Source organism: Triplophysa rosa, linkage group LG18, assembly GCF_024868665.1.
Source record: "Triplophysa rosa linkage group LG18, Trosa_1v2, whole genome shotgun sequence".
Classification (NCBI taxonomy): domain Eukaryota; kingdom Metazoa; phylum Chordata; class Actinopteri; order Cypriniformes; family Nemacheilidae; genus Triplophysa; species Triplophysa rosa.
This window is the reverse complement of record NC_079907.1, coordinates 2,614,145-2,637,762: the sequence shown is the minus strand read 5'-3', so window position 1 is coordinate 2,637,762 and position 23,618 is coordinate 2,614,145. Positions and strand designations below refer to the sequence as shown.

General features: G+C 37.4%; 1 protein-coding gene across 2 annotated transcripts in view; it reads left to right on the top strand.

Annotated features, from left to right (window-relative positions):
• Window positions 1–23,618, top strand: part of tcerg1l (transcription elongation regulator 1 like) — a 72,441-nt gene that overhangs the window by 16,144 nt on the left and 32,679 nt on the right. For both annotated transcript variants that reach the window (XM_057359433.1, XM_057359434.1), the window contains exon 6: window positions 3,297–3,470. In XM_057359433.1, the coding sequence (XP_057215416.1) occupies window positions 3,297–3,470 (174 nt within the window). The remainder of the gene's footprint in view (window positions 1–3,296; window positions 3,471–23,618) is intronic.

Sequence of the window (23,618 nt, the reverse complement as noted above, 5' to 3'; positions counted from 1 at the left end):
ATCTAAATGTAAATTTAACAGCTGTCATTCAACCTAATCCATTTCATACCATTCTATCAAAGTTATCTGACATTATCAAGATGAATTTGTCCTGACACAGTTGAACTCTGAGGGCCTAGAAAAGACTACTATATAGATACGCTAGATGAGGGTATATTGCTGAGATGTCTCATTTAAAAACAAACAGTGGCTCTAGTAACTTGTGAAGGCATGAATGGTGAGGACTTGTTTTGGACAGGTTTGGAGGACACTCTTAGGAGCACAGCAATAATTGCCTCCCTAGAGAGTTGGGCAACGGCCTCATTGTTACAGCCATCGGCTATTGTTGTATTTATAGTGTTTCTCTCTGTTTGTCAAACCTGTCAAGACACAACACCCAGCGATGAGAAAAATGTGTTTTTTAAACAGCGTGTTTCAAGGAATTACCCCTGTCGCAGTCATGTGATGTGCTGGCTCTCAGAAGAAGCCCTCGCTGGATGTATAATTCAAGGTTTCTATTTCATGTCATGTCCGCGGAGAGCGTTTCCTGATGAAAGATGCATTGTTTGCGCGTTCTGCGACCCGTCACTTCATCTCCGGTGGCTATGTGTTTAAGTGGATCTCTTAGACCTCTGTTTATCATCACTATTAAACTAAAAGGTTAGTAAAGTTTAATCCCCTCTACCCTTTGCTTTCGCTGTCAGATGATAAAGTGCGTCCCCTGATTTTCTGTTTTTTATTCAGTGTTGGTGAGACACTGTACTGGATCGGTTCCATAAGATATATTCCCCGGTGGCCTGATTTTCAGTGCGGTACGTGTGCACGCTAACTGCTCTGCTTCTCTCTGATTCGCCCACTCAGTAGCATTAGATAAGTATTTGAGCTGCTCAGCGTGTCCAAACATTCCTTTAAGATTCCGTTAAATGGCGTGTCCATCGCTCAGAGGCGGCAGGGTCTCGAAACGCTGGAGATGAGATGAGCATATGCGTGTTTGCTCACCCGGACCTGGACAAAGGTGACTAACGAGTGATTACCATCCGTGACGTTATGCTTTTGTTGACACGGGGATGTTGGATAGCTCAACCAAAAATGTCAAAATGTCTTGTCATTTCAAACCTGTATGACTTTCTTTCTTTTGCAGAACACAAACGAAGATATTTTGAAGAATGTTGGTAACCAAAAACTGTTTCCACCGACTTCTGTTGTATGGACACAAAATCAACATTCTTCAAAATATCTTCTTTTGTTTTCCGCAAAAGAAAGAAAGCTACACAGGTTTGACGGTGAGTAAATGATGACAGAATTTTAGCTTTTGAATGAACTATCCCTTTAACATTTAATTGGGCAAAACATGCATTACGGGACTTGCAAGGTCCTACGCTTTTGAAAAAGATATGATTTCCTCTAGGAATCAAACCCATAAACTGTGTTGATAGTGCCATGCTCTGCCAGTTGAAGTTGATAGCGGATGAGTTTTGTTTAGGAAGAAAAGGGATGTGATCTTGGGTTCCGAACATGCATACAATATTGACTTCTAAGTGCAGACGTGACAAATCTGAGCTCAGATTGAGACAATGTTGAGATCTCTTCTGAAACTCCTATAGAGACATTTGTGAGATTGCTCTTTTTCTCAAGAGACTGAGACGCAGCTGATTTAAACAAAAATCTCTTTAGTGTCTTGGAGAAATATTTAAGATATTAAAGAGATCTCATGTATTGATATGGATCAAAGAAATAGCTTGAAGGAAATATAAGCTGATTTAAGCATCTCTTAACGTAAACGCAGCGTGGATACAGTTTTGCTCTACGCTCTAATGTTTCTTTAGCATTAAAGTATTGAAACATATAGTGGATATTGTATAATGTCTAGAGGGTCTGTGTGTAGTATCTAAAACTGTAATGAAAGCAACATAGCGAAAGCAAAAGCGCATGAAACCTGTTTGGCAGCCAATTAAAGCCAAGAAGAAAGAAATGCCTACGCATGGAATCCGCTGGGAAGAACGCACATATGTTCAAATCTCCGGATGCATGAGATGGAATCATAGGAATCTGTTTTGAATCACTTCTTGGCCTTATTCAGAAGCTAATTGTTTTCAAGGAGCATGTAATGTCATATCTATCATATGAATGTTGGCTGTTTTCTCCCAGATTACCATGTGTGGTAACGTAATACCTGTCCAGATCATTATCACTGGGTTTACGTGGAGGAACAAATGTTGTTTTGAAGATTTGTTTTGTGCTGTAAGGATGCTATTGGACGGTTTGCAGGTAATGGGCATTTCTGTATTTGGCACAAGGATGCTCATTTTTTAAATAACTAAGCACTAAAATGAACTATGGCCATATTCATGCAACCAAATTTTGTAAATGACAATTTCCTGTAATTGCCATCTGAATGCATGTGTTTTACCACAAAAGAACCATTAAAAAATATTTCATGCATATGCAAATCATGTCTGAATAGCTCTACTGTTGATTTACATTCATGGATTTTAATTGTGATAATTTCAGTATGTTAATATGGAATAATATGCAGAAATATGGAATACTGTAGCATGTCCATAAAACTGGATTTCATCCTTAAAGGAACAGTTCACCCAAAAATGAAAATTCTGTCATTGTTAATTCACCCTCGAGTTGTTCCAAACCTGTAGGCGTTTCTCAGTTCTGATGAACACAAAGAAAGATATTTGGAAGAATGTTAGCAACTGACATTTCTTTGACATCATTGGCTACCATAGTAGGAAAAAGTTATTGTATATATTTTATTGTTCTGTCGAACACAAAAGAAAATATTTTAAGGAATTTAGGAAAACAAACAGTTCTGGGGCACCTTTTACTACCATGGCAGTCAATGACATCCCAGAATTGTCAGTAATTCATGACAGAATTTTTATTTTTGGCTGCAGTATGTATCCCTTTAAAGCATGGACGCACAGTCAAGAGTGTCCATTGGCTATGCACATATTTACATGATTTATTTTATTTTTATAAATCCCAATATGTGCACAGATTGCATACACATATTTCAACGCCCATTTTGTGCTTACCCAATGTTTATACATCATGCCTTTAAATAGATTCTTCCCCCTCCACTTCAGTAACTTGCCTGCCCTGGAGAGAATTCCGCACGGAGTGACGTTACTAAATTTATCGGGACCATTTCTGTGGCCAAGTTTAAGCTCAACCTTCAAAATAAACATTTATGAGCACATTTTGCTGAGGAATGGGCAGCAGTTAGAGTATTATGTTGAATGTATAACACGAAGTCTCTGACAGTAATGTTCTGTCTTTGTATCTTTCTGTCTGTAATCCAGGTTGTCCTGTGGCCATCAAGCGAGGAAGGTCTAAAGGAATAGCGCTGGCAGCCGCGGCCATGAGGGCGATGGAGTCTGATGTGACCCGAGGGCCGTGTGTGTCGTCCGCTCACCCACTCCACCTGCTCTCGCTCTCACCAATCAAATTTCCTTTGTTTTTGGCACCTCGCGCAGGTAAGAACACTTCACGGATTGCCTTCATTACTGTGCCTGTGTTCATAGAAAAACATGGATCCACATCCCCAGCCATCTAAAGCTGCCCATGTCCCCACTCTTCCCTGTTTGCCTCGCAAACCCAACTTCACACTCCGGTTTTGATGAGAAACAAGTAGAAAACTTTGGCCTCGGTTAGACTCAACCTGCTTTTGTGTGTTTTTGTCTGACCCACTTCGTAATGAGGGACCTGCTTTCTCTCAAAGCTTCTGATGGTATAATTGGGGAATTGTAATTGCAGATTCCTTTGGTTATGCAAACGCCACAGATTGTTTTACTTGACAGTCAGTACAATGTTTTCTATCACTTTCAACTCCGCGTGTTTGAAAAGAGAGGTCGTGCAAGAAATGTGCTACTGTAAAAATAACCCAACTAGCGCAGTTTTGTTGTAAACAGGTGAACTGTAAACAGTACGAAAGATGTCTGAGATCAGTGGTTGACAAAGATATAGCAACATTTGATCTATAGGACAAAAACTTTTGTTTTGGATAGTGTCCATATTTGAAGTAAGACTACCACTCTTTCCTTTCATCCAAGAAAATTTGATAAATCTAGTTCTGTCATGACAACTCTCGGAGGGTTTAGCATGGTAGTGTAAAATAAGGAATGCTGCTGCACATATACATATATGAATAAACGCCGTGATCACAGATCTATACAGGTGGAGCTGGGGAAGGAGGAGGGTTTCTGAAACGCACTGCTACAACAATCATTAGCCAAGATTTAAACGTAGAGCAGCAAGCTCATTGGGTGCTGAGACGGAAGGAACCAATCAGCTGCGCCGTGTAGTATTTATGTCAGATTGGTTTAGATTAGAGTTTCATGCCAGAACTTTCTCTGTCATATGTATTTGTCTGCTGCTCATTTCTAATAATCCAAAAACAGTTACTTTTTACATGCATACATGTTTGGTTTCAGAGAAAATGTGAGCTTGTTATGGTTGTTGGTTTGGACTTCCCCAAGCAATTCCAAGCAGTGCTGCGAACTGAGCACCTCCCTCGGCATGACGCTCTCGTTCTTTCACTTTGCCAAATCAAGGGTCATGGCGTAATGGCTGAGTTTAAAGAGAGAGAACTACGGTCCTTCATTTGGGGAAACAGACTAAGCGTATCCGTTTGTTTTCCCGTCTTCCTCGATCCTCCGTCTCTCTGTCTTCCTCTGCCTCATGCATATTGATTGACTGTTTCCTTCCTTTGGTGCCCACCCTGTGAACATTTGGAGTCAGCCAGGCTGATCGCCCGAGGTAAAGAACAGAGTGCGCGTACGTGTCAGCCGGAGTGTGCATGAGCGTCTGTGTGCGGATCTATATGTTTTATAAGACATTTTTCACTGCCGAGTCCTGTATGTGGGTGTGAGGGATGAATTCTCTCCTGTGAATCTATAGAGATGTTGTTGTGGCTGACAGACGTATAGATGATTGAAACCCAGGAATTATTTCCTTTCATTCAGGCTTCAAAAGCAACATTAAAGCAAGCGGGCCTGTAAACCCTAAAGGGCTTTTCATTTTGCTCTAACAACTGTTTGAACTGGATCGCTCATCATATCGAGACCACAAAGAATGGGCTCACGTTTGATGCCTGTCATGCAGTTTGGATTGCAATGGTAATGTAAAAGTGGGGAGTGATTGTCATGCAGTTTGTGCTGGAGAATACATCATACACACAGTGGCTCTGGTCCAAAATCTACATCGGCAGCTATCCAAGACAACATCTTGATTCTTTTGACTGATTCAGAACGCTATACATGAGCATCATTGTACATGCATTGGTACAAAACATTGTACAAGTATTTTGGTGACACTTTACAATAAGGTTCCATTTGTAAACTACATTAGCTAATGATAAACAATATCTCTACAGCATTCATTAATCTTGGTTTATGTTCATTTCAACATTTACTAATACATGTTTAAAATTACATTTTATATCAATTTACAATAGTTAATGAACACTGAACAACTGTATTAACTAACATTAACACAGATTATTAAATGATGTAAAAATCGCAAATTTTTACTTCATGTTAGCGAATGCATTAAAGGTTTAATGTGTAATTTTTTCGAGGATCTATTGACAGAAATGCAATATAACTATGTCTTCAGAGGTGTGTAAAGACCTTACATAATGAAGCGTTATGTTTTTATTATATTTCTATCTACATACAGTGCAGGTCCTTTGCATGGAATTTGCATTTCGTAAATGCGTTATCTACTTTGGCAAAGAAGCGAAAACATGCCGACATTTTTTAGTCCTGTGTCAGCCGCCGTACTGCTTCAAAAGTGAGGGGGTAGGCGTGGAGTGAGCTGTTGGTTGCGATTCGAAACCTCACCACTAGATGCCGCTAAAATTCATACACTGGACGTTAAACTAATGTTAGTGAATGGAACCTCATTGTAAAGCACTTCTGCTGCACTATATTAAAGAAAAATGCAATGACTTACTATATATACGATGTTGCTATACACTTTAAATCTTTTTATCTTTAAACATTTTGAGGTATTAAATATAAATTATTTTATAAAATATTATTTTTTATAATTTATAAAACATAATTTATAACGTAACTTTTACAATAAAGAGTTTTACTCTGATCTTGTACAAAGCATTGTGGGATTAATTGGAAATAATTTTTACAAATATTGAGTATATTTTGCCAATAATACATTACCTATTCTACTTTTTTATCTGCTCAGCGAAACAGGCTTTGATTTATGTGAATCCCTAGCAAGCATTAAAATGCTGTCTACGTAGTCAGCTCTCTAGATTTTAAAACCGAGCCCATTAAGATTCTCATGAATGTGTAAGTCTGGCAGTCAGGATGAATTTCTCTTTTTAAAAGCAGATGTTTACATTATATTGGTGTCATGGTGCATGAGTTCACTCTGGCTTTGGGTTTTTCATGCTCTCTGTGAGGTGCCAACACTGTGGGAAGCTCTATAATGTCTATATATGCCCTGAGTTCTCTTCAAATGCCTGAATTACAGGCGTCCTACACATCTGTGCTGTAAGATTAGACTTTCAACTAATGCCCTGAATGTGACTGGAAGACTTTATTGTTGTAAAACAGGTTTCTTCCTGGAAATAAATGATAAAGAACGAGTATTGTACTTAGCAAGCAGCGCACTTTGGTGTGGTTGAGTATTTGTGTGTGTTTGCGTGTGTAGTGACATTTCCAAACAACATGTGTTTGTAATGCTGATGTTAATACTATTATTGCAAGGAAATACAAAACAACATCAACAGAGTCAAAGAAATCCAACAGGAATGGTTTGACTTATAATGCATTGTTGGTTTCATCCGTGAAATAGGGAACGAAACATTTGGAAAAAAAAGATGTTGCTTGACTTCCAACGTTTTTCTTACTGGGGAAGTTATATACAGTATATAGGAATATAGGCAGGTGTTTTTAAAAAGTAGGAAATTCAGAATTTTGTATTATGACTATTTGTAAAATGGAGTAAGTTTTAACTTGGTAACCTTATGTGACTATAAAAAAACATTTTTTTTCTGAAAATTATATTTAAATAAAGTTACTATTACAAAGTAATTGAAAATTGAAAAGTGTGTTAAATTAAATTATACAAATCATTATCTTCTTCCTGCAAAATTTTCTAAACTATAGTTTCTAAAAATAATTTTGTAAGTTATTTATAATATAAACAAGTCCTATTATCTCACTCAGTGGATACATCTTTGTTTTAAGAATGTTTGAGTGTTATTGGAAAACTTCTATTAAACTATACTAAAACACAAATTCAGAAAATAATATATCGCAGTAATTCTTTTTCCTATGTTCTCTCCTGAACCCCGATGACTGACATCATGTAAAAAATGCGGACGCACTCATGCTGCACATTAAAGTGTTTATACGTGTTTGTGTCAGAGAGAGGTGTCTATTTATGTCGACATGTTGTGCGTGAAGACAAACTAGTGTGATTTCCGTACATTTCACTGCCAGATTTCCAGAGCTCATGGTGTCTTGATGTCTCATTGATGTGGGAGAAGACATTTTCTGGCTCGCACTTAAAGACGTTTCCGTTAACTTGCTATTAAAAAAGTTGACGTGCGTAAGTGAGAACACCATTCTCCGTGGGGTTCTCTGTTGTTTTACAGTGGTCTAAATGTGTGTGTAGAATTGACAAAAACTTATGAAATATCAGTCCTGACTGCTGTTAGATTATATAAAGTAGAAATGGTTTTATTAGGAATCACATTATTATGAATGATAGTTTGTGATTATGGAAATGCATGTAGTGTGCTTTGCTTATACAAGATCCCAAAAGGCCAAAAGTTCACATTTAAACAATCCGGCCTACAAAATGAGAGGATGGTTATGCAAATGACATGATGTTAGATAAGAGCAGTGTTAGCAGGTCACGATTTGCAGTGGAATTTTCTTCACCGCCTGGAAATAAATATAAGGCTTTAGGTATTAATTTGGACTTTTAGCAAAACACTGATAAACACCTTTACTGATAAATCGCAAAGGCAGAAATATCGGACAGTGTCTGTATTGTTCTCCTGAGAAACCCTGATCATTTTCACAATGTTAGAGTTAATCCAGTTGTCAAGGTTTGTCTTGTTAGTATGGTCACGTTAACTACATACAACTGTTTTTATTACTGAACGCCATAAAACACCCATGCAATCTATCAGAAAATAACATAATCAAGCCACATATTTATCAAATATTACATTATAGTCTGTTTAATATTAAGAAGCGGACTCATGCTTCTTGCATGTTTCTTAATCACATGTCATTTATGTCATTTTTTACTTCTTTTTAGACATAATAAAAATCTAAATCTTTATACTGTACATTATATCAAGTAGCTAATACAGCAGGCAATGGTTTGTGTCCTGAGGAAATCTGAATTTGGGTAAATTTGATGAGAAATGAGTTCATATTGAGATCTTCAACAATATTGACTTTTAATTGCAGTCTTGACAAATCTGAGCTCATTTTGAGACATTGAGATCTCTTCTCAAACTCTAATGGAGACATTTCTAAGACTTCTGACTCTTTTCCCATCTCGTTGAATCTCACTGACGTCTAGGAGAAATAATCGAGATATTTAAGAGATCTCAGCTGTGATTGTTTTTCTTTTTTGTGGTTAAGCGTATTAGATCCATGTGGATGTCCTGTGAGTGTCCGCGGACTCGTTCAGATTTAAAGCTGTAATTGATTGAAAGCTCAGCAAGAGAGCTATGAAGAGAGAGAGTGAAGTAAAGCCGATTAAAGGGTAGAGGTCTCTGACACAGTGATCATTAACATTACCCAGCCAGGCCGGACCGACAGACACCTACTCATGATTCTGAAGACAGGTGATGTGAGACCCTTCATGAAACCTCGGCGCGATTGGATGTTGGGTTTCTAAAATCGCAGATTTGTGAATGGCCTGTTTTTTGCTATCTAATCATATATAGCTTGCCTGCCAGTGTAAATGTTTCGATTGACATGAATTGTTTCGATTCATCGCTTTTCATTCAGATTCAAAAGTGTGGGATTTGATACACTGAACAGCGTTTCAACCCGCTGACTTTTTAAAATGCATTTCTAGCACTATTAAAATTGAAGAAAAAGAATGATGATGAATGTGTGACTCGAGTCCAGAGCGATCCGTAAGAGAGCGGTTTGCCATCTGCGCATGGGATAAGATCAGAAAGCGTTACCAGAAAATTCATTTTTATGTCAGTGGTGGACGCCCGCATAAAGCTATCTGTTCGCAGGAAATGACATCATGACAATGTTGTCTTGCCAAAATACACGGCTGCTATTACAGTAAATGGCTGTCAATAGAGAAATGTGGTTTTTGGCAGCACGGTCCAGTAATGGAGAGCAACCCGTGCTAATCTGCCAAACCTTAATCCCTTGGTTACACCACACGCTCCCTAAATATCAACTATAATTGCTCATGTGGGAGAGACGGGGTTGAGTCTGGCTTATTTCCCCCTCTCTCCCTGTCCAATAATTTCCTGTCCCATCTCAATATAAGTGGCGAAAAAGGCGAGGTTTAATACGAGGTTGATTAAAAACCCGAGACATTTAATATTGGTTTTGAAACCACTGGCCTGACCAGGACCGTCTCTGAATAAGAATCAGAACGCTGCGATTGCTGGTAGAGTTATTTATTTATTTCATTATTGACAGGATAAACCATTACTAGACTAAAATGAGTCGAGTTGTAAATGGCAAATTAGATTTTGTGTCAGTCAGTGTTGCACCGTCTGTGAGTAACAGATCTGTCCTAATTAGGGATGTAACGATTCACTCAGCTCACGATGCGATGCGATGCACGATTCTTATCTCACGATGTGATTTATTCACGATTTACTCAACGATTTATTTTTACAAAATGAGTTGAAACAAATTAGAAATGAATAACTTCCCTTGCATTATTTCTTAAATGCTTCACGTTTCTTTGTATAATAAAAGTGTTTTATTTCAAATAACAAAACTAAACTGCAATTTTATAACAAATTAATAATAGAAAAAGTCTCTTTAATATAAACAAACTAATACTGTCTGTGCTTTTCTTGGATTTTTTTGCATTTAAGAAATATCAGCATGTCCACGTTTAGGTTTGCAGTGAACATGGCGGCCCCTGCTGTTCAAAAAATGTATTGCGATTCAGTTCACACTTCAACCGATTTGAATCGTCACACATTATAATCGATTTTCAACCGGCTCACGGTGAATCGTTACATCCCTAGTCCTAATGTCTGTGCCGGGCATCACACACGTACGGCTGCACTACCTGTAATTTTTCTTCCAGCAAGCGCGGGAAGGAATCTGCGGTGGTGGCGCTAACCACGACGCCCATCTCGTTTCCGAGCCTTTCGTGTGTAATTCATAATTGAAGAGCGAATGGCATTGCTAATTTCACCGATATTTGATGGAGTTCAACAGCACAGGCACTTACAGGATGATTGGTTAGAAAATGGTACATCAATTATAGACGGTACTTATGGAAGTGCGAGTGAAATTATGCCTTTGCTATTTGAAATCTCCATCATTAGCTTTGTTCGACATGCTGACCTCTGTACTGTGACGAGACTGCTTGATATGTTTAGTATCCACCCTTGATGTGACAGTGGAAAAGGTGATGAACGAAAGTGAGTGTGGTAGATTTTGATTGGCTCATCCATTTGACCCTTCGTGTGGAGTTTGATTGACAGGCGACCGGACCAATCATAACGCCGATATTATGCGCCCCTGTTGCTGTTCGCCATTTTGTCCGACAATCAAACCATAGAGTTGAACCGGCTGTGCATTATGCGTTTGTCCTTCGCGATTGTTGCTGGCCGTTACACTGTGCGAACATGATTCCAGCTAAAAGTCATGTCACTGTGGAATCTTAGTTGTCATAATGTTTTTACCTCATAGACTGACTGCTCCGCGCTGAAGGACTGGATCTCATCAACAATATTGGAGGTCAGATTTGATCTTTATGGTCATAATCACAGTTTCACAGTTGCCTAAACGTGTCAGAAACCAATGGCGCTATCCACACGTTATGTCGTTACAGCAAGCACAGTGCATTAAGATAGAGCTTCGATCTTTATTTTGTTTGCATTATTCCGAGTCACTTTAACATTCTGAATATATACTTCAAATGCATATTGCAGACTTTCTTAGTGCTTTTGGCTGAAATTACACGTCATTTTTTTCCAGAAAAGGTTATTTCACAATAAATATTCTTTAGCGCAGTGGGAGCGCTTTGGCTGATGTTTCAGCTTTCCTGTGGCTTAGTGGTTAGCGCATGGCGCTAGCAACGGCAAGGTCATTGCACATACTTAGAAACTAATGTATAGTATATACGCTTTGAATAAAAGCATCTGCTAAATGCATAAATGTAAATGATGTCGGACATAGCAAAAGGGGGCGGGCTTTGCGAAAGGTCAATTAGAATTCAGAATGATGTTATTCAGTATTGCTGTCTTTGATTTTTAACTTTTTAACTGCATTTTGTTTTTTCAATAGGCCAATATGCAGTATTATCACTTGGTGACTTTTAGCTAGTCATTTATTTCATTTTAATCTTTTACCTTTGTTTATACTTGCATACTTTTAGAATTTGTATACTATACTGTTTACTCACCGTGTAATTTTGTAATGTTACACAGAAAATCATAACATACCTCAAGAAAATATGTGAAATGAAATTTCTTCATAATTGTATCCTTCCTTCATAATTCTGTCTCTACTCTTAATTTTACTTTTTATACGTTTAATGTCATGTTTTTTTTCTAAACTAACAGGATGAATGCTCTTTATTTTATTGTAAACGCATCTACAATTTACGCAATGCTGGGTTGTTTCCACTCATGGTTGGGTAATGACAACCCAGAAGTTGGGTTAAAACTAACCCAGCATTGGGTCATTTTAACCCAGCAGCGTGTTGTGTCCAGTATTTACCCAGCATGGGTCCAAAACAACCCAGCACTTTTTAGAGCGCAACAGCTCAACTTCATTATTACTACAAGCTTACTGATGTGAGGATAAGAAGTGAGTTCTGATTTTTTATATAACTGACTTTATTTATTTTTAACCAAAAAAGTTAATAATTGCAGCTTTAGTGCTTTCACACCGTACTGTTAGAAGCTTGTATCTTTTCAACGGGGCTGGGCATGATATATTGTTGTCTAAACACAGCATTGGAGTCTTCCAGGAGGACCAATAATGATCATTTTCTCACTAGGAATATTTTACGGCCTACTTGACAATATGACAAACCCAACCTGTTTATTTCTATGACATTGATTTTCGCATTATAATACTGAATCTTAGTGTCTGCAGACCAGTTTCTCATAGCAGTGAGAATTACTCATCAAATCCCCCAAATCAATTTAGACCGTCAGGTTTCCCGTCTCTCCGAGCCGACGAATAAAACTCTCATCATTTCAACCGTCTCTCTTTTAAACGCGAGGTCATATCTTATCTGGATAGGTGCTGCCACAGAGTCTAAAATAAGTGAACTCAAGTACCATCTTGTCGTTCGCTCGGAGAAAAGAAAACTATTACCGGAGTTCTGAATTCTGCTCGAGAACGTTTGAAGAGGGTCACTCTTCAAATCTGTCCCTTTGTAAGTCTCCACATTAAAATTCCTTTTGAAATTTTTGGTATGGAAAGTTTGAAAAAAAGAAGTGCGAAATCTTCAAGCTGTGCTTCTGATTGGTTGTCGCGATCGATGAGGATCTGTTTTCTGTGTGTGATGTCCTAGTCTTTTGTCCTCCGTGGAATATATTCCAGTCGACGTATGGTTTGACCCATGTCCTCAAGTGTATTATTTTTGCCTTCATTTCTTATAAGGAATTATAAAAGAGACGTCTGAGACAAAGTTGGTACTTGAAACTCAATAAAGCAACTTAAAATGTATGTAACGGATTTCTTTGAAATAAGTCTACTTTATATTTTTTGCTGTGTGTATCTTTATTGTAGTCTTTTGTCTAAGATGTTTTACATTCTAAAGGAATAAAAACAGTCTGGCAAAAGGGATTGCTTTAATAGCAGGTGTTATGTGGAGGAATGGATCTTTAGCTTTGCATAATGTGTGCAGTATATCATTATATTCATATGTGGCTCTATAAAACTTTACTGTGATAAAGCAGATGTTGAATAATGTATTGAATGATGGCAGTGCTTTGGAATAATCTGATATCTGGGCTTCATAGGCTTGTGTTTTTTTTGCTGATGGTAAACATGAATTCCCTACAAAAAAGTGCCATTAGAATCCTGTGTAATAAGATTATTGTAATTGAAATCCGCCTGGTTTTGCCTCACATCATTAGCTTTGACCCCCCAGTTCTGTGCAATTAAGCAAGGAGCTGAAGGCAGACTAATTATATTAATTGTAATTATGTAATATGTCATCGTTATTGTAATATAATATCTGTTTCGGTTTGTTAAAGAAGTAGCTCGAGTACACAGACTCTGCTGGACGGGACAGTTAGTGTGGTGACGAAAAGACAAATGTTACTGTTGCTCTTTCATAGCTCGAGAGATTTGATGGCGTTCTTAGTTGTGTCTCAGATGTAAGAAGAGAAATAAATGAGACGATTGTTGAAAACCATGAAGAGTCAGGAGGTGTTAAATGAATGCAGATTGTCGAGGTAAAACAATCTGGATTTGGGTCAATTCGAAGAGAAATGTTTGAGTTCATGTTGAGATCTTCACTTTTGTTTGCAGACTTGACAAATCTGAGCTCAGTTTGAGACGTTGTTGAGATCTCTTCTGAAACACTAATGACAGACACATTTGTGAGATTTCTGACTCTTTCTCAGGAGAAAAATCTGAAATGTAGAAACAAAAGGTTGCATTTAATTTCCATTTAATGTCATTAATATCTTGAAGAAATAATTGAGATATTAAAGTGTTAAAGATTTTTCTTTTTTATGGGATACTGCCCAAAGCAGTCATGTGATGAAGATGGATGACCAGTAGGCTTGTTGCGATAGTCGCTGTCACCGGTGATACACCGTGTCCACCCGCCTACCGGTTACATCACTTGTCCACCGCGGCACCAACCCCCACCGTAATTTTTTATTTTTATTGTAGTAAATCACTTAGTTTAGTTAAAGACCAAACTACAGTTGGTGCATTCAGCGTATGGGAACAAGTGTCGCGGCAAAGATCAGCAGCAGGAGTTAGATTTTATTCATCATCTGAGGAGAGTGAAGTGCTGACTGACAAGACGATGGCGGAGGCTTTTCTGGCAAAGAACATGTAGTCGAACATGTAAGCACTGTTATCAAGAGCCGGTTAAGGTTTCATTTTCTTTTTGTCACCGGTGTTTTTACACGTCGATTAACCGGTCATCACCACAACATCCCTAATGACCAGGGTAGATCTGGTTAAGTTAGTGAAAGCGTAATAAGCACATGATGGATTGAACTCAATGTCAAATGGACACTGGTTTGAATTTTTTTTAATTACAGAGTCTGGATTTCTACCAGGTCTTTAGTAACTCCCTAAAGAGCTTGTGCGGACACTTATAAATGGATTAAATTTCAGCCCGTTCCTCACACAAAGCTATCGCTTGGCTTCAGGAGACTCGAAATATAGTAATATAGTATTGCATGGACTGTTTTTCAGGGTTTTTTAGATGCGTTTTGGTCCTTTGTGGAGATATGACCTTTTTTAGTATGCCGTCCTAGAAAGAAAAATCATCTCAATAATCCCTCCAAGACATCAGTGATGGACAGCAAATAGAAACTCTTGCTTAAGTCTTCGGCGAAAAAGAGTCAGAAATCTCACAAATGTCTAGAGTTTGAGAAGAGATCTCAACGTCTCAGACTGAGCTCAGATTTGTCCACAATCACACATCAATATTATTGAAGATCTCAATATAAACTCAAACATTTTCAAGCTGTAGAACTTAGGCAGTGTTATTATTTTGGACTTGCACTCAACAGTCGTGTAGAATCCAAAAAAGGCCCAGTCCATTAAATCCTTCCGTCTTGGGTATAGTTTTAGGGTTTTCCATTAATAGCAACTCACTTCATCCCAAGAGTGTTTTTGACTTTTTTAGGAGCTATTTAATCTCATTTTTCTGAATGGTAAAGCCTGTTACGCCACACCAGTGTCTCTCTCATGTTTAATTCACGGGACGGTCGGATATAATAATATCCGACCGACAATACAATATAAATATTGTATTGTCATTGTGTTGAATGTCTGTACTAGAAGCTTCCAACACCAAAGAAAATTCCTTGTGTGTGCAAGCACACTTGGCAATAAAGCTCTTCTGATTCTGATTCTGATTCTGATATAAAGTGCAGTGGTAGGACTCCCTGTGAATTTAGTGTAGCTGCCAAGTTTGTATTTCTGCCAGGTCTGTTGTAGCTCTCTGATGTGCTCGTGAAGACGTACGGCCTTTCTGAATGGATATTCAGCACAGAAACCGTTGCATTGCATTACCCTGCATGTTATGTATCAAATATACCTGTCCGACCCGAGCCAGCACAAAGAAACCCAGAGCTGTTTTTGCGTCGTGCTGAAGAGATACTGTAGGCTTTGTATTCTTTGACAAACATCGCTGTGTGTATCTGGTCGTGAACCTGAGCTAACCTCAGCGTTCGGGTATCACCCGGGATGTCCTGATTCGTATCTTCTGTCTGTGAGTGCCTCTTTAGTCAGCCAAGTGATTGACAGATTTGCAGGCTGTTTTTTAGACCTCTGCTGGAAAGAGCCCTTTTTCCCTCAGCTGAAAGTGATGTGAAGAAAAATGTGGAACAGGAGAGGAAACAAAGCAAACCAAAGAGCCTTTCTCCCGATAACTCTTGGATGACATGTGTTTGAGTGTATGAAAAGATCATGTTAGGTCACCGCGTAACAACGCTCTCCCAGGTGCATTAGCAAAAGGTCACCTGCAGATCTGTGTTCGTGAAGAGGAAACATCTCGCATGACCTTTTACTTTGAGAAGAGACGAGGTTTGCGTGCGACTCGTCACTGTGATGCCTTGAATGCCGTATTTTCGAATAATTTTGTTTTATTTTGGTCAGTGCACGTTTTGAAGAGGATAAATATGCACACATAACAAGAAGCTTTGGAGAACATTTGACAAAAAACCTGTTGTTTATGTTCATCCCAAGTCTAAAATAATAGTGCATATTTAAAGCCTATTGTGACATAAACACCAGGAAACCTTTTTTTATTTGAGCTTTTTTAGCATTTCAAATTGGCTTTTATTTTTAGATTTGGGTAGTTGACAAATATACCGCTGTGTCCTATGATGTGACATATATGTGTCTAGCAAAAATTAAGAAAACAGACCATTATTAATAATATATTCTTTTATATAAACAACTAGTAGGATTTTTTTGTATTTGTTTGTATTAAATTTTACATAAAAAATTGTCAAGTTTTTGCAAACTGTGTTTGCAAAAAAATAAGTAAATTCTAGTTGTTGTTTTTCAGTGTAACATTATAAATAGCTTGTAATATTTATAATATAAAATAGGTTAGGAGAGATTTATCTTCATTGTTAGTTTTTTTATTTTTGCTGTCACACCATAGGACACATTTACGTTTTTTGTCAAATACCCATTTTTAATTTATATTTTAATTAATTTTTTACCATTTTATGTGCTTTTGTCATTATTTATTTATTTTTAGTTTAATGTATTTTTTATAAAAAATATATTTTTTGTTTTTCATGGTCGTATGCAACAAGTCAAGGTTTATGGCTCTTGAAATGTGATGTGGCCATATACTATATAAAAAAGCTATGAGCCTTTTGATACAGTATGCACCAACTTCCCGTTTCAATAGACAACAACAAAGGCAAGAACATTGCGCCTGTCAACCAATTTCATGAATTCTTTAAGAGGCTTAGAGGTTAACATTTCAAAGGAAGGTGGCACATCTATAGAATGCAGTATATACACTTTCTATAGAGTAGACATAATGTTCTATGAGGTAAGAATTTTTTTATGTTTTCCACGATGCCAGAACAGCCATTGGTTGTACATTAAAACACGAGATTTAAATTCCTGAAGAAAGGGAAAACCTTTCAGAGGTGAGAATGTGTTGCATTGTGTTTTTATATGTGTATAACTCAATATTGCTGGTTTTTCAAGCATGGTAACTTTTTATTGTTTCAGTAGTTAACAGCTTCATCTTGTTGTATTGTGTTAGTTTAACAATTATAATGTTTGGCTTTTCACAACAGCACGCACTATTTGTTCATGCGGATGTAGGGGCACAATCAACTTGCTCTCGAGTGTTTACAGGCCAACTTTGACTGTTCCAATATGGCGGATGATTTGCATATAGCGGCCTTGAAATCACCGCTACGATGCACTTTTGAATGCCGCAAACCTCTGTGTGGCCTTTTGCAAAACCAAACGACAACAATCAGGTCCGGAAGTTTTTCTATCAACATCACACCCTTGACCACCCGGGGTCAGTCCTGAATTTCACATTTGGTTGGCTCTCTGTTAATCTCATCCAGATGGATGACTATGTTTAGCTGTCACAAGAGTCAGTGTGAGGTGATAGTGTGAATAATTAAATTGCTGGTTTAATGTCAGGTTGATCTGGGCATACGGGTCCACTGTTCCATATATCACTGTAGGGACACTGTCGCATTATACGTAAGGGATAATGTACAGGCAGCTGGTTGTTATCGCAGAAATAAGCCCAGACAGTGTGATCTTGTATTTTTATGAATACAGACATGCCACGTGGAAAAGTTGTTTACTTTCGGTTTGAAGGTAAGAAACGACGTTCAAATATCACGAACAGGCAATTTGGTTTAATCATTTGTAAATATAATGTCATATATGTTATTAAAATATATATTTATTTTTTTCTTTTTTTGTGTAGTATTAAACTGTACCTGTCAAGATGATTTGCAGCATCCGGGTTAATGTGTGTCATTAGTTTTGAGCGGTTGTTATCTGGGAATAACGAACCTGCAAATGTCGCGACTGGCCAATCAGAATCAAGCATTCGCGTAATAATCATGACTATTGCAAAGTGTTCAGTTTGAACCAGTGCCGGTGTTGGTGTGGTTTAGTACGCTAAAGCTATAATTCAGACCAAAGTTTCAGGATTTTAGAGAGGGTTTGTGTTAGCATTACTTTGTGGAGCTATGCCATGAAATAAAGGCTTATGGGGCTTATTGAACAAAGAGGATATGTGCAGTAACAGAATCAAACCAAAGTTCCGAAGGTTGCTGGATGAGACTCGTGCAATATAATGTTTACATTTACATTTAGTTATTTAGCAGACGCTTTTATCCAAAGCAATAAGCGATATGTCATACAGGAGGTGCTAATACAAAGTTAGTTTAAACTAGTTTCAATGTTTACGCATTTATGCATGTTTTAACGTTAATGTTTTTAAGTACAAACTTATATACGTAAATAATAAAGATACGCATCAATGTTTGAAACAGTTGGTTGCATACTGCATCCAATATTTTAATATACTGTGCAATGCAGGTATACTAGTGTTAATTTCCAAAAAGACCTCATTTGTTTTTCTTTCTGTATTCCTTTCTAATGGGTAGTCATGGATAGACACAATTATTTTTTTCATTGAATATTTCACTTTTTATCACAAGCAGTCTCTGCATTATATAAGAGCATTGTGTATTTTATTATGATATATTCCTATTCCGTACGCTTAGTCCTGTTCATCAGAACTGTGTTTTTCCATCCAGTGAGTTTCTCACCAAAATGACCCAGTTCCTCAAACTTTATTGCCCTCTTTTGTAGACCTTTGTAAATGATTAAACATCTTGTAAAATGTTTTTTGATGCGGTCAACAGAAGTGCTGGGCTTTAATGGCAAATCCGTCGCCCGCGTGTGGGAACGAACCTCCTGTGCGTTGCGGCAGCCCTTCAATCTGATTGGTTATAAAATTTTAATTGCACTGAAGCAAACATCTTGATCAGGCCATTGTTTGTTTAGATTGGAGAGTGATTAGCATCAGAGGTCTGAGTTTGGGGACATTAACAGTCACCAGAGCTCCGTGCACAGATTGCACTCTATAGATTAAAGAGAAATCTCAGGATCTCGGTCATTTTTCATGCCATTACGTTCACACAATACAGTGTCACTTCCTAGACGCAACCTATTCTGTGTCGTTTCATTCCGTAGACGACGGCGAGTAAATAATGCATCTCTAGAGCTACTGTAGAAGGGTCAATGAAGGACACAGGACTTTGTTTTTGGAAGCGAGAGAGCTGTGTAGAGGACTAATCAATGTAAATCCATCCCTTCAATATTTTTCATTTCAGAAGATTTTCAAAAGTTAACACCAAACACTGTTTGCAACCGATTTTACTTTCTTAAACGTCTATTCAAGAGTAAACAATGGTTGGTTAGCCCCTGCTGTTAGATGTGGACAATCTCAATTGACCCTCCGTAAACAGTTTGATTGACAGGCGATCTGACCAATCATAACGCCGATTTTACGTGCCCCCGTGACTGACCGCCATTTTGTCCGACAAACAAACCAGTCCGACAGACCTGGCGGAGTAGAGCTTTGGTGATTAATATGAAAAGATAGCTTTTTAATTATTGTAATAGTAAACAGAGAGATATATACCCAGCTTTAATGGACGCTCACACTGTAACGATAAACGATAACTAATAACTTTTAAAAATCATTCTAAATGAAGGAGAATAGCGGAGTTCACATTACAACTATACCGATACGAGATACGATATTGTTGGAATCATTAATGTACGAATTACAGACCAGGAAGTGGTGTTTTAAGGCGGAATATAATAGGCTACTTATTGATATATTACTTGCATATACATATGAGCAAGCTGGCAAGATATGCTTTGCGTCCCTGTGAAGTGATGAGCGCACCTTCAGAGAGCCGCATTTGCAGTGACATTTTAAAGGAAAGACGATTTCAGCGATGAAGTCGTAAAGCAACAGCTGTACAGTGTTTGTTGTGTTTAACACAAATAAAGATTAAGACACTGATGGACTGTTATTCTTTCTGTACTGAACTATAATATTTAAAAGTTTCCTTTCGTTTTCACGAAGAAGGATCACGGCCGACCCAAACTCTGCCGGAAGTTATTCTCTCTTTAAAACTGTCATTACTACACATTTCGGAGTAAATATAAACACTTAATACACCACATTTCGGTTAGCTATACATCCATTTGTGTAGCCTACTGCATCGTGCGAGTTTAGAATTATGTAACGTTATCGTCTGCTGGTGTGGACGCAAATATGGGTATAATTATTGTTACAGTTATCTCAAATCCTGAACGTATCCCGCGAGTGCATATTGCAGACATTTCTGTCTGAAATCAGTGTGTCATTTTTCCAGAAATTCTTCACTATTTCCCCAGATAGTGCACAAATTTACACTGGGAGCAAGGCTGATACCAAAAGCTTGTCGGACATGGCAACAGGAATGAAGGGGGGCGGGGTTTCGCGAAGGGTCAATTAAAAAGTAATTCAAAAGAATCTTTTTGCAAGCAACTTACAGTCACAAATTATTATTTTAAAGTCAAAGCTTAACCACCTGATTATTTATGTATTCTAGACGGCTTTTACCAGCATGAAATGATCTAAATGTTTTAAAAGAGTTACGTAGAGAGAAATATAATAGTGCCATCATATTCATTTCCTTCATTACAAACAAAAAAGTTATTCACTTATTTATGTTTTGAAATGTGTTGCTTGTGACTAAATGAATGACTTGGACTGAAAAATGAAGAAAAATCAGCTAATAAGGGTCTAGAATAGATAGGAACTCCTACTTCAAGAATCTGCTTGATAAAAGCACAAGAAAACATTTAAGCTCATTTTAGTAAAAATAATTTTGATAATGTAGATAATTCCCACCGTAACATTTGCGTTATTTTACAGTTGTGACGAGTTAAGTATTATTCTAAAGTATGGGAAATATGTCGATAATGAACGAGTAATTAATCCTAAATTACATGTTTGTTTAAGGCGAATGTCCAGAGAAGGTCGCAAAGAAGTGAAGATTATGAAGCTCTGTAACGGCACACGCGAGCTGAGCGCATCTGCAATGAATGAACGAGAATCCTAAACACAGGTGTATTACAGCGCTTTACAATAAAGTAACATCAGCCGATGCATTAGCTAACATGAAGTAGCAATGAACAATATCGTTTTTATCTTTTATTAATCTTTGTAAATGGTAATGTAAATACAGTTCATGTTTGTTCATTGTGCATTAACTTACGTTAACAGTTACAACATTTGATTTAAGAAACGTATTAGTAATGCTAAAATGAACACAAACTGATATTCATGAATGCTGTAGATGTGCTTTTTAGTTTGTGTTAGCTAATGCATTAACTAATGTTAACGAATCGAATATTATTGTAAGGTTACAACGTATCAGACGTCGTTCAGAGCAAGTTACACTGATGAAAGATTACTGTACGTAATACATACCGAAAAGATGTCACTTTGGATAAAAGCATCTGTTCAATGCGTAGATGTAAATGAATACGATTCGGGACAACATGCACTAATTCTGCGTCAGGAAAGTAAATAAGGTTTCGCATTGAAATGAATTAGCTTCATGTTACAATTACAGCGAACCGCTGGAGAACTAGATCATAATCTGCCTGTCAGGTATCAGCCCACTCATAAACCAACGGTGATTAACATGTCCATATCGACTTCCTTTTCTTCTCTCAGATCAGAGCGATCTCTTATCCAGACACGCCCAGACTCACAGAAGTCTGCATATTACATTACTGGAATGGATAAGGATCCAAACAGTTAAAACCAGCTGACAGACTGACACTCGCTCGATCGGATCTGTTTTCTGCTCGGGACGCTTGCCAGGAACACATGACACCCTATAAAAATATAGAGATGGAGAGAGAGAGGTTAAAAGAGGACAGATTTGAATAATTCGTTATTGTGAGGCAGATTCTAAAATTAGCTCTCGAGCGAAGGCAGCGTGACATCGAATCACAAAGACCGCCAAAACCTTTTCCCATTTTTAAGAGGTACATTTTTAAGACGCCTTGACTTGATGCTGACTGTTCACAGAATAGACCCATGCAAGAGCCGAGCTGTGCGTTCCAATCTCATGGATAAGGCGGCTCTCTTAAGAAGACAAATGAGAGAAGATTAATGAAATGTCGCTGCATAATGTCCTGAATTGATGCAGCTGTTTGACACCAGTGTCGTGCTATTATTCAGACCCTCTCAGGGCTCCTTTCAAATGGAAATGCATATTCCTCTGTGCTGCCTGCTCTCCGTCACACATAACAATGGAAATATATCGCACGAGAGCGACAGGAAATAAATCTTCTATTTCAGCCGTAACAAAACTTCACCCATGATGCTCTTCTAAACAGTGGATCTCAACCTTTTTGACTTCAAGGCCTCCCTACTGTCCAGAACAATATTTGAAGGCTCCTCACACACATTTTCCACCCAAGTAGAAATACAAATTTTAGAGGTTGGCATAAATAGAAAGATGTGTATTTGTTATCCAAATAACCAAACAATTTAGGTTTTTTTCTTGTTTAAGCTGATTTTAATTCTTGTTTTTGTCCAAGTTTAAGTCATCTTCAAGACCCCTGGCTAGGATTAGAGAGACCTGTCTGACGAAACATTTTCGTTTCCACCCAAAATTTTAATGAAGTTTGAATGATGGAATAAGATGTACAAGATCTGTTTCTTATATATAATGTATGATAAAGTTATCGATAATTTAGATTGATCTGTCTTTACTTTTCTTTGCCTCTCATGAAGAATTATTGCTTTTTCGTCTCTCTGCCATTTTTTGTTAGGATTTTGCACGATGAGAGAGTGATAGAGCGAGCAAGATTGTTAATATATTGAGATCATTTTTTGACTGCCTTCATAGCATAGCATTCTTAAGCGTATGATTTAGGAAAAAATCGTATAATATATATTTATTATTTAGTTTCTTTAGAAAAGAGAGAAGAAGAAAAGAGAAAAGAATTTGATTAATAACAATATTAATATATTGGGATATTTTGAATTCTTTCAATAACCAATAAGCGAAAATCTGATATTGTGAGAGCCCTATAATATTCATATTAAATGATTAGTTTTGCATCTATATTTCACCTCTAAGCATATGTGATTCCACGCACCCGTTTCCTGTTTTGGGCTTCAAGCTTACATCTTGAAATTAGAGCTGTCAAACGATTAATCGCATCCAGAAAACAAAGTTTGTGTTAACATAATACATGTCTCTGAACTGTGCATATTAATTTTGTACACATACAGTACATGCATATATTTAAGTCAAATATTAAAATTTATAAACATTTATAGATCATTTAAATGATTGGTATATATAAATATATACATGTATGCAAATATATACCTAAATATTTCCTAAATATGTATGTATGTTTTTATACATACAACATGAATATGCGCAGCACACAGACATACAGTATATTATGTAAACACAAACTTTTATTCTGGATGCGATTAGTCGTGATTAATCGTTGGACAGCCCTCCTTGAAATTTTAGGACACATTAGCGCTAACATGTACACTACAAAAGTGATGTGGTCCCATGCATTATTCACTTCTGAATGTGGTTTGAGCGATTGAATCTCTAAACTTTTTCGAGTCTGTTCACACACTTGTATTGA